The sequence below is a fragment of the Sprattus sprattus genome (genome assembly GCF_963457725.1).
Source record: "Sprattus sprattus genome assembly, chromosome: 3".
NCBI classification, from domain to species: domain Eukaryota; kingdom Metazoa; phylum Chordata; class Actinopteri; order Clupeiformes; family Clupeidae; genus Sprattus; species Sprattus sprattus.
The window spans coordinates 61,367,457-61,382,456 of record NC_137922.1 but is presented as its reverse complement, the minus strand read 5'-3'; the positions used below and the strand labels follow the sequence as shown (position 1 = coordinate 61,382,456).

General features: G+C 44.7%; 2 protein-coding genes across 2 annotated transcripts in view; both read right to left on the bottom strand.

Annotated features, from left to right (window-relative positions):
• LOC308362940 (uncharacterized protein) overlaps positions 1-8,232 on the bottom strand; it is a gene marked incomplete at its 5' end in the record, with an annotated part of 12,716 nt that extends 4,484 nt beyond the window's left edge. The window contains 3 exons of the mRNA XM_080835666.1: positions 275-343; positions 4,454-4,605; positions 7,500-8,232. Coding sequence (XP_080691792.1) covers positions 275-343; positions 4,454-4,605; positions 7,500-8,232 — 954 coding nt within the window. The remainder of the gene's footprint in view (positions 1-274; positions 344-4,453; positions 4,606-7,499) is intronic.
• Positions 8,233-12,902: 4,670 nt separating this feature from the next.
• LOC308362307 (transient receptor potential cation channel subfamily M member 4-like) overlaps positions 12,903-15,000 on the bottom strand; it is a 31,527-nt gene continuing 29,429 nt past the window's right edge. The window contains exons 26-28 of the mRNA XM_080834901.1: positions 13,877-13,949; positions 13,160-13,253; positions 12,903-13,011 (exon numbers count right to left, since the gene is read on the bottom strand). Coding sequence (XP_080691027.1) covers positions 12,983-13,011; positions 13,160-13,253; positions 13,877-13,949 — 196 coding nt within the window. The 3' untranslated portion in view covers positions 12,903-12,982. The remainder of the gene's footprint in view (positions 13,012-13,159; positions 13,254-13,876; positions 13,950-15,000) is intronic.

The window sequence follows — 15,000 nt, the reverse complement described above, 5'->3', positions numbered from 1 at the left end:
GGGGGAGGGGGGAGAGGGAGAGGGGAGGGGAGGGGAGGAGAGGAGAGGAGGGGAGAGGGAGAGAGAGAGAGAGAGAGAGAGAGAGAGATAGAGGGAGAGAGAGAGAGACATGATGAATCAAACATGTGTGGAAGGGTATATGATGTTCATGAACTCTGAGTGCTGAAGACATATGTAAGATTATATGGCAGACATATGCTGGGACTTTATGTCCATGTGTGTGAGCGGGTGTGAGCGTGTGTGAACGTGTGTGTGTGTGTGCCTCATAGCCTACTTCACAGCTCTTGCAGTGGTCCGATTCGTCACCCTCCTCACAGGGACAGCTGTCACAGTGGCCACAGCTCTGCAGACGAGAGAGAGAGAGAGAGAGAGAGAGAGAGAGAGAGAGAGAGAGAGAGAGGGGGATAGAGAGAGGGAGAGAGAGAGAGGGGGATAGAGAGAGAGAGAGAGTGAGAAAAAAGAGAGAGAGATAGTAAGAGAGAGCGAGAGAGAGAGAGAGAGAGGGAGAGAGACAGAGAAAGAGAGAGACAGAGAGAGAGAGAGAGGGAGGGAGAAAGAGAGAGCAAGCACGAGAGATAGAGAGAGAGATAGAGAAAGAGAGAGAGAGAGAGAGAGAAAGAGAGAAAATGGTGTAAAGAGAAAGAAGAACATGGTATAATTATGAGCAAATAAACTGCTAAATGAAAACAGAGACAAATGCAGATAGTCGTGTCAAAGGAGGCAGAGATAGATACAGAGAGGACAGTATAGTCTAAATCTACATCCAAGAGATAGATACAGAGAGGACAGTATAGTCTAAATCTACATCCAAGAGATAGATACAGAGAGGACAGTATAGTCTAAATCTACATCCAAGAGATAGATACAGAGAGGACAGTATAGTCTAAATCTACATCCAAGAGATAGATACAGAGAGGACAGTATAGTCTATATCTACATCCAAGAGATAGATACAGAGAGGACAGTATAGTCTATATCTACATCCAAGAGATAGATACAGAGAGTACAGTATAGTCTATATCTACATCCAAGAGATAGATACAGAGAGGACAGTATAGTCTAAATCTACATCCAAGAGATAGATACAGAGAGGACAGTATAGTCTAAATCTACATCCAAGAGATAGATACAGAGAGGACAGTATAGTCTATATCTACATCCAAGAGATAGATACAGAGAGGACAGTATAGTCTAAATCTACATCCAAGAGATAGATACAGAGAGGACAGTATAGTCTATATCTACATCCAAGAGATAGATACAGAGAGGACAGTATAGTCTAAATCTACATCCAAGAGATAGATACAGAGAGTACAGTATAGTCTAAATCTACATCCAAGAGATAGATACAGAGAGGACAGTATAGTCTAAATCTACATCCAAGAGATAGATACAGAGAGGACAGTATAGTCTAAATCTACATCCAAGAGATAGATACAGAGAGGACAGTATAGTCTAAATCTACATCCAAGAGATAGATACAGAGAGGACAGTATAGTCTAAATTTACATCCAAGAGATAGATACAGAGAGGACAGTATAGTCTAAATCTACATCCAAGAGATAGATACAGAGAGGACAGTATAGTCTAAATTTACATCCAAGAGATAGATACAGAGAGGACAGTATAGTCTAAATCTACATCCAAGAGATAGATACAGAGAGGACAGTATAGTCTAAATCTACATCAGAGAGATAGATACAGAGAGGACAGTATAGTCTAAATCTACATCCAAGAGATAGATACAGAGAGGACAGTATAGTCTAAATCTACATCAGAGAGATAGATACAGAGAGGACAGTATAGTCTAAATCTACATCCAAGAGATAGATACAGAGAGGACAGTATAGTCTAAATCTACATCAGAGAGATAGATACAGAGAGGACAGTATAGTCTAAATCTACATCCAAGAGATAGATACAGAGAGGACAGTATAGTCTAAATCTACATCCAAGAGATAGATACAGAGAGGACAGTATAGTCTAAATCTACATCCAAGAGATAGATACAGAGAGGACAGTATAGTCTAAATCTACATCCAAGAGATAGATACAGAGAGGACAGTATAGTCTAAATTTACATCCAAGAGATAGATACAGAGAGGACAGTATAGTCTAAATCTACATCCAAGAGATAGATACAGAGAGGACAGTATAGTCTAAATTTACATCCAAGAGATAGATACAGAGAGGACAGTATAGTCTAAATCTACATCCAAGAGATAGATACAGAGAGGACAGTATAGTCTAAATCTACATCAGAGAGATAGATACAGAGAGGACAGTATAGTCTAAATCTACATCCAAGAGATAGATACAGAGAGGACAGTATAGTCTAAATCTACATCCAAGAGATAGATACAGAGAGGACAGTATAGTCTAAATTTACATCCAAGAGATAGATACAGAGAGGACAGTATAGTCTAAATCTACATCCAAGAGATAGATACAGAGAGGACAGTATAGTCTAAATCTACATCCAAGAGATAGATACAGAGAGGACAGTATAGTCTAAATCTACATCCAAGAGATAGATACAGAGAGGACAGTATAGTCTAAATCTACATCCAAGAGATAGATACAGAGAGGACAGTATAGTCTAAATCTACATCCAAGAGATAGATACAGAGAGGACATTATAGTCTAAATTTACATCCAAGAGATAGATACAGAGAGGACAGTATAGTCTAAATCTACATCCAAGAGATAGATACAGAGAGGACAGTATAGTCTAAATCTACATCCAAGAGATAGATACAGAGAGGACAGTATAGTCTAAATCTACATCCAAGAGATAGATACAGAGAGGACAGTATAGTCTAAATCTACATCCAAGAGATAGATACAGAGAGGACAGTATAGTCTAAATCTACATCCAAGAGATAGATACAGAGAGGACAGTATAGTCTAAATCTACATCCAAGAGATAGATACAGAGAGGACAGTATAGTCTAAATCTACATCCAAGAGATAGATACAGAGAGGACAGTATAGTCTAAATTTACATCCAAGAGATAGATACAGAGAGGACAGTATAGTCTAAATCTACATCCAAGAGATAGATACAGAGAGGACAGTATAGTCTAAATCTACATCCAAGAGATAGATACAGAGAGGACAGTATAGTCTAAATCTACATCCAAGAGATAGATACAGAGAGGACAGTATAGTCTAAATCTACATCCAAGAGATAGATACAGAGAGGACAGTATAGTCTAAATTTACATCCAAGAGATAGATACAGAGAGGACAGTATAGTCTAAATCTACATCCAAGAGATAGATACAGAGAGGACAGTATAGTCTAAATCTACATCCAAGAGATAGATACAGAGAGGACAGTATAGTCTAAATCTACATCCAAGAGATAGATACAGAGAGGACAGTATAGTCTAAATCTACATCCAAGAGATAGATACAGATAGGACAGTATAGTCTAAATCTACATCCAAGAGATAGATACAGATAGGACAGTATAGTCTAAATTTACATCCAAGAGATAGATACAGAGAGGACAGTATAGTCTAAATCTACATCCAAGAGATAGATACAGAGAGGACAGTATAGTCTAAATTTACATCCAAGAGATAGATACAAATATATTAAAGTCTAAATCTACATCCAAGAGATAGATACAGAGAAGACATTAAAGTCTAAATCTACATCAAAGAGAAAGATAAGAATATATTAAAGTCTAAATCTACATCCAAGAGATAGATTTTATATTTTTTCATAGGTTATATGGGAAGACATGGAACACATGACTGTTCTAGAGGTGTTTTGAAACAGGGGGAAACAGGGGGAGCTCTTTGCTGGCATGCTTGCAGCTACTGGTACAGGAAGTGAATGTGCATCTGGCTGTGTTTTGGTTTTCTGGTGTAGGTGTGCGTGTGTGTGTGTGTGTGTGTGTGTGTGTGTGTGTGTGTGTGTGTGTGTGTGTGGCTGTGTTTTGGTTTTCTGGTGTAGGTGTGCATTAATATTCAGAGCAGCAGGCTCCATCTTATACCTCAAAAAGGCCTCCTGTCACAACTAACCCCTGCCCCCAAACCATCACATCAAACAGACAAAGACACACTCCTCCTGCCCTGCAGTGTGTGTTGTAAAACAACAATCAAAGACTGCACACACACATCGCAGAGCCGTCAGTGAGCAACATTCTAATCGCTCATTGATGAATGCCTATAGACACCGATCAGAAACATTGATTAATGCGTATAGAGACCGCTCAGAATCATTCTAACCGCTAAAGAGACCAATCAGAATCATTCATTAATGCCTGTAGAGACCAATCAGAATCATTGATGTAAAGACCGTGTCAGAATTGATCATGTCTGTGTGTGAGGGAGGTGATCAGTTAAACAGAATCAGCATTTCATCTCAGGTGCTCTGAATGGCTGACAATTATAGCTTTAGACAGAAAGACAGTATGATGAATGTGTTGATGTGTGTTGTACCTCACAGACTGTGCAGACACTACACAGCGATCCAGAGTGGTAATGGGATTTGGCAATTTCTTCTTCTTCTTCTTCCTCCTCTTCCTCCTCCTCTTCCAGGGCCTCCTCCTCCTCCTCCTCCTCCTCTAGGGTCTCCTCATCCTCCTCTTCCTCTGTCAAAGAAAAAGAAAGTTACGTGAAGCCTGAACTGTGTGCAACTCTATCTAAGATACTTCTCAGTGATGAGAAGAGAGTGTTTACATTAACACGTGTTGGTCTTAGATACTTCTCAGTGATGAGAAGAGAGTGTTTACATTAACACGTGTTGGTCTTAGATACTTCTCAGTGTTGAGAAGAGAGTGTTTACATTAACTCTATCTAAGATACTTCTCAGTGTTGAGAAGAGAGTGTTTACATTAACTCTATCTAAGATACTTCTCAGTGTTGAGAAGAGAGTGTTTACATTAACTCTATCTAAGATACTTCTCAGTGTTGAGAAGAGAGTGTTTACATTAACTCTATCTAAGATACTTCACAGTGTTGAGAAGAGAGTGTTTACATTAACTCTATCTAAGATACTTCTCAGTGTTGAGAAGAGAGTGTTTACATTAACTCTATCTAAGATACTTCTCAGTGTTGAGAAGAGAGTGTTTACATTAACCCTATCTAAGATACTTCTCAGTGTTGAGAAGAGAGTGTTTACATTAACACGTTTCTATCTAAGATACTTCTCAGTGTTGAGAAGAGAGTGTTTACATTAACACGTGTTGGGCACTCATTTCATGAACGGGCAGCGAACATACGCTAAAGCTAATTTAATAACTTGACGAAATAATTTTGCTGATGTTATTTCACGAGCAAGATGCTTAGTGGATGAGTCAGTGCAATCCTCTCACACCCACAACGACAGCTCTAGTTCAAGCGCGACAGACTTGATGGCTGCTTTGTTCATTTCCTGTTAATGAAATTAGGGTCCGTTCCTTCAGCAGACTGAAGTATGAACATGTCACACTTGAGAGGGCCTAGGGCCAAGATGTCAATAAGATGACCACTGACCCGTCTTTGTTGTGGGATGTGTTTCCTGTGGTATCAGTTAGGCTCTTTGGTTTAACTGTGTGTTTTTTAGAGAACAGAAGTCTGACTTATTTAACTTCCATCAAACTCGTGGACTGAAAAACAGAGAGGCCTTCCAGCTTGATCATTTCTAAAGGGCTATCAAGTTTTTTCCAACTTCAGCTTTCATTAAACAACATGGCCCGATAAAAAGACACTCTGGGTCTCATTTAGAACTTAAAGACTTAAAACCCGAAAGCTAATGGATATAATCTACGATGACATCTACGGTGGCCCTAGAGCATGTGAAAAATGATCTGACTTATTTCTAAACCGTAACCCGACCACCCCGGTAGTCACCCAACCCTGGCGGCGGTTGAGTGATTGTTGTTTTAGCTCAAAGTGCTGGGCTGGTAACTTCCCCACTCTGTCCCTGCTGCTCTCCCTGGCTGTCCTTGATCTGATCCAGATATTGAACTGCTAGTTATTGAACTGATAGTTATCTCTCAGATATTGAACTGATAGTAATCCCTCAGATATTGAACAGCTAGTAATCTCCCAGATATTGAACTGCTAGTAATCTCCCAGATATTGAACAGCTAGTAATCTCCCAGAATGTGAACGGCTAGTTATTGAACTGATAGTTATCTCCCAGATATTGAACTGCTAGTAATCTCCCAGATATTGAACTGCTAGTAATCTCCCAGATATTGAACAGCTAGTAATCTCCCAGAATGTGAACGGCTAGTTATTGAACTGATAGTTATCTCCCAGATATTGAACAGCTAGTAATCTCCCAGATATTGAACTGCGAGTTATTGAACTGATAGTTATTGAACTGATAGTAATCTCCCAGATATTGAACAGCTAGTAATCTCCCAGATAGTCCCTCCCCACTCTCTCCCTGCCGCTCGCCTGGCTGTCCTTGATCTGCTGGAACCACGGCCACATCCTCAGCTCTGATTCGCTGGACGGCGGCCCGACAGCAGGGCCAGCCTGATATTCCACTTTTCAGATTGGCTCTTTTGTGATTGGCTCTTTTGTGATTGGCTCTTTTGCGATTGGCTCTTTAGAGATTGGCTCTTTAGCGATTGGCTCTTTTGTTCGAGTCGAATGTCTCTGGCGCAGGAGCCGACACAGGCCTGTTTTAACTCTGTGTCACACCTTGAGGGGTTTGTCGAGGTTGACACTCTTTTTCACAAGAAATAATGGGACGTGAAATACGAACCTGCAGGAGCAGCTTATGCAAGAGATATATAATATGCTGTAATGTATACATTTCAGCGGGTGATGTTACTTTTGAGCATCGCTCAAGCGAAGGGGGACTTAAAGAGTTTGGCATAGTTGAGATGCCCGTGGCTGTGCTGATATAGCAGCCTATTTTAGGGCTGAGGTGTTTGGAAAAAAATGCCTCTGGAGGGTACATGAGCAGAGAACAGACTGTCCACTACAGTCCAGTCCAGTTCAAAATGAACAAAACAAAACATTTGAAACTCACTGAATGAGTCACATCTGAGTTAGCCATACCAATGCAGCACAATAATGAGCTTGTGTTGGTGAAACGGCTTGATACGTTTAGACATTTGAACTCCAAATGGCAGTGCTCGTGTTTCCATAGCCTCACTCATCTCAATTAAAGTCTAATAAAACTGCTAGTTAGTAATCTCCCAGATATTGAACTGCTAGTAATCTCCCAGATATTGAACTGCTAGATATTGAACTGATAGTAATCTCCCAGATATTGAACTGCTAGATATTGAACTGATAGTAATCTCCCAGATATTGAACTGATAGTTATTGAACTGCTAGTAATCTCCCAGATATTGAACTGATAGTAATCTCCCAGATATTGAACTGCTAGATATTGAACTGATAGTAATCTCCCAGATATTGAACTGCTAGTTATTGAACCGCTAGTAATCTCCCAGATATTGAACAGCTAGTTATCCCTCAGATATTGAATATATATATATATATTATTGCACATGAAGCCGAAAGATGCAAGTCACGGTACCTGCAGCCTCTACTTCGGCATCTTCATCCTCCTCTGCCTCATCCACTCCTGCGTCATCATCGGAATGTTCTTCGTCATCCTCCTCCTCAGCTACAGCCTCCTCCTCTTCCTCTTCAGCTACAGCCTCCTCCTCCTCAGCTGCCTCCTCCTCTACGTCTTCTTCAGCAGCTGCCTCTTCCTCCTCCTCAGCGGCCTCTTCCTCCTCTGCTGCCTCCTCTTCCTCCTCTACGTCTACTTCAGCAGCTGCCTCTTCCTCAGCAGCGACCTCTTCCTCAGCCTCTTCCTCCTCAGCTGCCTCTACCTCCTCAGCGGCCTCTTCCTCCTCTGCCTCCTCTTCCTCCTCTGCTGCCTCCTCTTCCTCCTCCTCAGCTGCCTCTTCCTCCTCAGCAGCTGCAACTTCCTCCTCAGCAGCAGCGACCTCTTCCTCCTCAGCAGCGACCTCTTCCTCGGCCTCTGCTGCCTCCTCTTCCTCGGCCTCTTCCTCCTCAGCCACTTCCTCCTCCTCTACCTCTTCAGCTACTTCTTCTTCGGCCTCCTCCTCCTCGACAGCCTCTTCCTCCTCCTCGACAGCCTCTTCCTCCTCAGCAGCTGCTTCTTCCTCCTCCTCTTCCTCTTCCGCTGCTTCTTCCTCTTCCTCGACAGCCTCCTCTTCCTCCTCCGCTTCTTCACCCGTATCCTCTATCCCATCTCCGTCCTCATCTTCACCCTCCTCTTCCTCCTCACCGGCGGCCATAACCTCCTCCACCTCCTCTTCCTCCTCCTGGGCTGCAGCCTCTTCCTCCTCGGCCTCGGCGGCTCCGTCCTGCGTCCTCACCCCCCCGACGCTCAGCAGGGCGACGAGCAGTCCCAGCAGCCATAGGTGCCTGGCAGCCATCTCTCACACACACAGATCAGTGAACACACACACAGATCACAGAACAGTTGTCCCCAAACACACACACACACACTCGTTCCTCAGCAGGTCCCAAAAAGGTCTCCACACCAGAGCAGAAACAGCAGCCTTCTTCTCCTTCTTCTACTCCAAGAGTATTCCAAACACACACACCGCTCCAAAAGGGACAAGAGGCAACTTCCCAAGAGTACGGCTTCCCAGTTAGTGGAATCTTCCGGTGATATCTCCTGTTCTTTCTGTTCTGTTGCCCCCCAGTAAGGGTGGTAGAGCCGTGGCGAGGAGAGAGAGAGGGAGAGCGGCTGGCGCTGGCGTGTACTCTTTGGCACACTCACTCACACACTGTCACACACACACAGAGGACAGCGCTAAACACTGGAGCATTGAGGGATGACTGACGGAGGCACATGGCTTTGGAGGTATGGAGCTACTCCTGCCCATAAAAAAGAGAGAGGGAGAGAGAGAGGGGGGAGAGAGAGGGGGGAGAGAGAGGGAGGGAGAGAGGGAGAGGCGGGAATGAGCGAGAGAGAGAGTAGGAGAGAGAGAGAGGTGGGGAAGAGAGAGAGAGTAGGAGAGAGAGAGAGAGAGAGGTGGGGAAGAGAGAGAGAGAGTAGGAGAGAGAGAGAGAGAGGTGGGGAAGATAGAGAGAGAGAGAGAGAGGTGGGGGGCTGGGGACTGGAGAGGGAGTGATTGTGAGCAGAAACACCAGGCCTAACTCACGTGCTTACACACATACACCCTCTCTCTCGCTCGCTCACACACATACACACACAGAGCTAACACACACACATACACTCTCTCTCTCGCTCGCTCACACACATTCACACACAGTGCCAACACACACACGCACTCTCTCTCTCGCTCACACACACACACACACACACAGACACGCTCTCTCTCTCTCTCACACACACACACACACACGCTCTCTCTCTCTCTCACTCACACACATTCACACACACACACACACACACACACACACACACACACACACACACACAGAGGCTGTAAGCAGCCAAGCGTTGACACTTCACTGAGTAAGGCCTGGCCGGCTCTGACAGGTGGGCTTGCTAGCTATATAAAGTCTCCCTCAACAGAGACTCCATTACGTGTGTGTGTGTGTGTGTGTGTGTTCGTGTGTGTGTGTGTGTGTGTGTCTCAATAATGAGTCCATTACGTGTGTGTGTGTGTCTCAATAAAGTCCATTACGTGTGTGTGTGTGTGTTCGTGTGTGTGTGTCTCAACAGAGAGTACATTACGTGTGTGTGTGTGTGTGTGTGTGTCTCAATAGAGAGTCCATTACGTGTGTGTGTGTGTGTCTCAATAGAGTGTGTGTGTGTGTGTTCGTGTGTGTGGGTGTCTCAATAGAGGAGTCCATAACGGCCCATAATATGACCTTCAATTGATCTCTCTTTCGCTCGCTGAAACTTCATCTGGAACTCTTTCGTTTACCGCACTCTTTCTCTCCTCTCTCCTCTGACCTCTCCTCTCTTCTCTTCACCTCGTCTTTTCCCCTTTCCCTTCTCTTCATCCCCCTTTTCTTCCCCAAAGGTCACCTCATCTATCCGTCATGGAGGGCACAGACTGACTCTTAGCCTTTTGTCTCCGGTTACGAGCAAGAAGCAGTCCCCCCCACACACACACACCACACACCTATAGGTTATGAGCAAGGAGCAGCCTCCCCCCCCCCCACACACCTTTATGCTTGGATGATGGAAACAATCTTTTTACCTACAGCATGGAGACTTCAAGCTTCTCTGTTAAACTTTATTCACTTCAGGCGTGTGATCGAGTCATTGAGTTGAAACGAGGCACACACACACACACACACACACACACACACACACACACACACACACACACAGACACACACACAGAGTCATTGAGTTGAAACGAGGCGTACATTTGGATTGTTGACCTTTATTACAATTAATGCCTTGAACATGACGAAGAACCACAAGTACAAGGTGCTAAATGTGTCCAAGCTAACTGTAATTGCTAGTTAGTGAGAAAATGGTATTGGAGGGTTAGAGAGAGAGAGAGAGAGAGAGAGAGAGAGAGAGAGAGAGAGAGAGAGAGAGAGAGAGAGAGAGAGAGAGAGAGAGAATTAGAAGACTCTTCACCCCAAAAGAAATGTGAGAAGCATTCACACATGTTGCAGAAGTATTCACCCCACACCCTATCTCCTGGCACACACACACACACACACACAAACACACACACACACCCTACCCTATCTCCTGGCACACTTTTGCTGAGCTGGCCAGACCCCGAGACCCCATCTTTAAAATAAGACACACACACACACATAACACATAACCACATGCACACACATAACACACATTACCCCATCACCCCATCTTTAAAATAAGACACGACATGCACAACACACATTACCACATTACCACAGCAGCACAATATTAAAGACTTTATAAGGTTTACACTGAAACAACGATACACAACTTAAAACTCCTGAATGAACCAAGAAAGAGGTTAAGTAGGACCGCTTCTTGAGTACCACAGTATATATTACAGACTAATGAACAACACAGTATATATTACAGACTAATGAACAAGTAAAACTGTCAGAAGTGGGAACAGTAAGTGATGAAAGCACTGGAGTCAGGCTGAACCTGCACATGTAACAGAAGTCACAACACCCCCTCACTGTACAGCAGCTGTATAAGGCACTAGCAACGGTACAAGCAGATGGACTTACTAATGGACTGTACTTATCATAGACATAGGCTGAGGGTCTTGTAGTATTAAAGTAGTTCATGGTATTAGCCTGTAGCCTAAGTGGCATTGTTCTTGAGTGGACAAGGGAAACGATGCCGTTGACAGTTCAGTAGTCTTGTGCCATTGTAACATTTGGTTTCAAGCTAAAGTGCAATTAGAGTTGTTCAATATTGATTGTAAACACAGAAAACAAATCCAGCATTATCTTTGGCTTTCCTATTGCAGTGTCATTTGTTACCCACTTTTCATTGATAATTGATAATAAAAAAAATACAGTTCATTAAAAAAACAGTAAAGATAATATAGTCTTCTATACATTATGTTAAAAAATCGCATCGTGTGTGCAAACAGTAAAGCGGCCTCTTTGCTAGCATGCCTGCCAGTTTAGCGGCTAATGTCCCGTCCACTCTCTCTCTCTTAGTGGTTACATGTAAACACACAGAGTTAGCCTAGCATTCACTGGCAGGCCACCAGATACAGCTGCTAGCCCCCCACACACACACACACACACACACACACACACACACAGGGAGTTAGCCTAGCATTCACTGGCAGGCCACCAGATACAGCTGCTGGCCCCACACAGGTCAGCTAGCCAGGTGGTTGCCTAGTTACCCGTGACCCTGTCAGCTAGCCATGTGGTTGCCTAGTTACCCGTGGCCCGGTCAGCTAGCCATGTGGTTGCCCAGTGTCCTGTGACGCAGCGTAAATCTGTCAGGATGTTGGGCGAGTGGCCTTCTTTCTCTGAGGAACCATCGCCATCTGGTCTACGTGGCAAAACCAGAGCACCGTCAGTGGCAGAAGATATTGATCACACCGTCAGAAGGTATTGATCGCACCGTCAGTAGCAGAATATATTGATCACACCGTCAGTGGCAGAACATATTGATCACACCGTCAGTGACAGAAGATATTGATCGCACAGTAAGTGACAGAAGATATTGATCACACCGTCAGTGACAGAAGATATTGCAAAACCATGCATCAATTGATGCAGGCTAAGAAAAAAAAAAGTGCAAAAGCACGCACAGGCGACTGCATGCAGCATGAGGCAGGATTTTTGTCATCCTGTTTGTGATCAGTAAAAAAAACACCACCCAAATCCTCTTGAAACCACCCCCCACCCAACAACCTCTTGAAACCACCCCCCACCCAACAACCTCTTGAAACTACCCCCCACCCTCTTGAAACCACCACCCAAATACTCTTGAAACCACCCCCCACCCTCTTGAAACCACCCCCCACCCCCCACATCCTCTTGTTTCTGAAGAAAGCTGCCTTCCAGGAGCCCAGCCCCACCGAGAGCCATGACTAGGTGACATAGAGGGACCGCAGGTTGGGCTCTGGGGAAACACAGGTGTGTGTGTGTGTGTGTGTGGGAAACACAGGTGTGTGTGTGTGTGTGTGTGTGTGTGTGTGTGTGTGTGTGTGGGAAACACAGGTGTGTGTGTGTGTGTGTGTGTGTGTGTGTGTGTGTGTGTGTGGGAAACACAGGTGTGTGTGTGTGTGAGTGTGTGTGTGTGTGTGTGTGTGTGTGTGTGTGTGTGTGTGTGTGTGTGAAACACAGGTGTGTGTGTGTGTGTGTGTGTGTGTGTGTGTGTGTGTGTGTATGTGTGAGAAACACACGGTAGCGCTGGGAACAATGAGCCCACAGCAAACAGCGTTTCAAAAATGGAAACAGAAAACAATGAGGGGCCCTTTTGAAAAGATGGAAGGAGAACAAGTTGATAAAAAAGGGCAAGAAGCACACTGTCCACTTTTGACCCCTAGGCAAAGTGTGTGTGTGTGTGTGTGTGTGGGTGTGTGTGTGTGTGTGTGTGTGATAAAAACGTTATGAAAAAAATAAAGATAAAAATCAACTTGACGCAGAGGATGACGGTGTTTCTGAAAAAGAGAAAGAGGAACAAAAGCAACGTCACTTTCTGGAAATGGAAGAACATACTTGATGAAAGATGTGGAGAAGTCACTGACAGATGTACAGCAGGATAACACACACACACACACACACACACACACACACACACACACGTACCACTGAGAGTGGGCGGGGGACTAGAGGTCTTCACCAGATTACTCTGGGTCATCCCCTCCATCATCCACTGCATAGCACTGGAGCAGAACTCCAACTGGAAGAATGAGAGAGAGAGAGCAAGAGAGAGAGAGAGAGAGAGAGAGAGAGAGAGAGAGAAAGAGGGAGAGATGGAGGAGGGGCAGATGGGGAGAAAGCGAAAGAGAGAAAGAAAAAGAGAGAGAGAGAGAAAAAGAAAGAGAGAGATGGAGGGGGGCAGAGGGGGGGAAAGAAAAAGAGAGAGAGAGAGAGATGGAGGGGGCAGAGGGGGGGAAAGAGAGAGAGAGAGAAAAAGAGAGAGAGAGAGAGAGAAAAAGAAAGAGAGAGATGGAGGGGGGCAGAGGGGGGGAAAGAAAAAGAGAGAGAGAGAGAGATGGAGGGGGCAGAGGGGGAGAAAGAGAGGGGGTTTTGAGAACACGTGGACACAGATGGTCAAAGGGACCACGTTAAGACACCAGGTTTCTGTGTAGGGCCTAGACGTGCAGTGAACCTTAATGAAACATACCTGTGACACACACACACGCACACACACGCACACACACAAACAGCATCTTAATGTAACATACCTGTGACACACACACGCACACACATCTTAATGTAACATACCTGTGACACACACACACACACACACACACACACACACACACACACACACACACACAGCATCTTAATGAAACATACCTGTGACTCCAGAGATCTCAGCCTGTGATCAACGTCCCTCATCTCCGCCATCTGTTTGATCATACCATCCACCCTGTAGAAACACACACACACACACACACACACACACACACACACACATACACACACACACACACACACACACACACACACACACACACACACACACACACACACATCAGACTGCTTGGCTTGAAGCCTCAACTCTAGTAGTCCAGTAAGTCATGAAGGTCACCACAGAGGTCATAGGTCGGGTTCCCATGGAGACCATAAAGAGAAACACATGAACATCCTTCCTGCCCGGCCCACGCTCCCGCTCTCCCTCGCTGGGGACAAGAGGTCTGTGACGGACGGAAAGACGTAAATCATCCAGACCTTGTGAACAGTAAACAATGCTGCCATAACACTAGAACAAGTATCCAGACCCACACACACACAGGCACAGGTGAACACACACAGACACAGAAACAGACATAACACTAGAACAAGTATCCAGACCCACACAGACACAAGCACAGGTGAACACACACACACACAGACACAACACTAGAACAAGTATCCAGACCCACACACACACAGGCACAGGTGAACACACACAGAAACAGACATAACACTAGAACAAGTATCCAGACCCACACACACACAGGCACAGGTGAACACACACAGAAACAGACATAACACTAGAACAAGTATCCAGACCCACACACACACAGGCACAGGTGAACACACACAGACACAGCCATAACACTAGAACAAGTATCCAGACCCACACACACACACAGGCACAGGTGAACACACACAGACACAGACATAACACTAGAACAAGTATCTGGACCCACACACACACACACAGACACACACACAGACATAACACTAGAACAAGTATCTGGACCCACACACACACACAGGCACAGGTGAACACACACAGACACAGACATAACACTAGAACAAGTATCTGGACCCACACACACACACACACAGACACACACACAGACACACACACAGACATAACACTAGAACAAGTATCTGGACCCACACACACACACACAGACACACACACAGACATAACCCTAGAACAAGTATCTGGACCCACAGAAACAGAAACAGGTGACAGACCCACACAG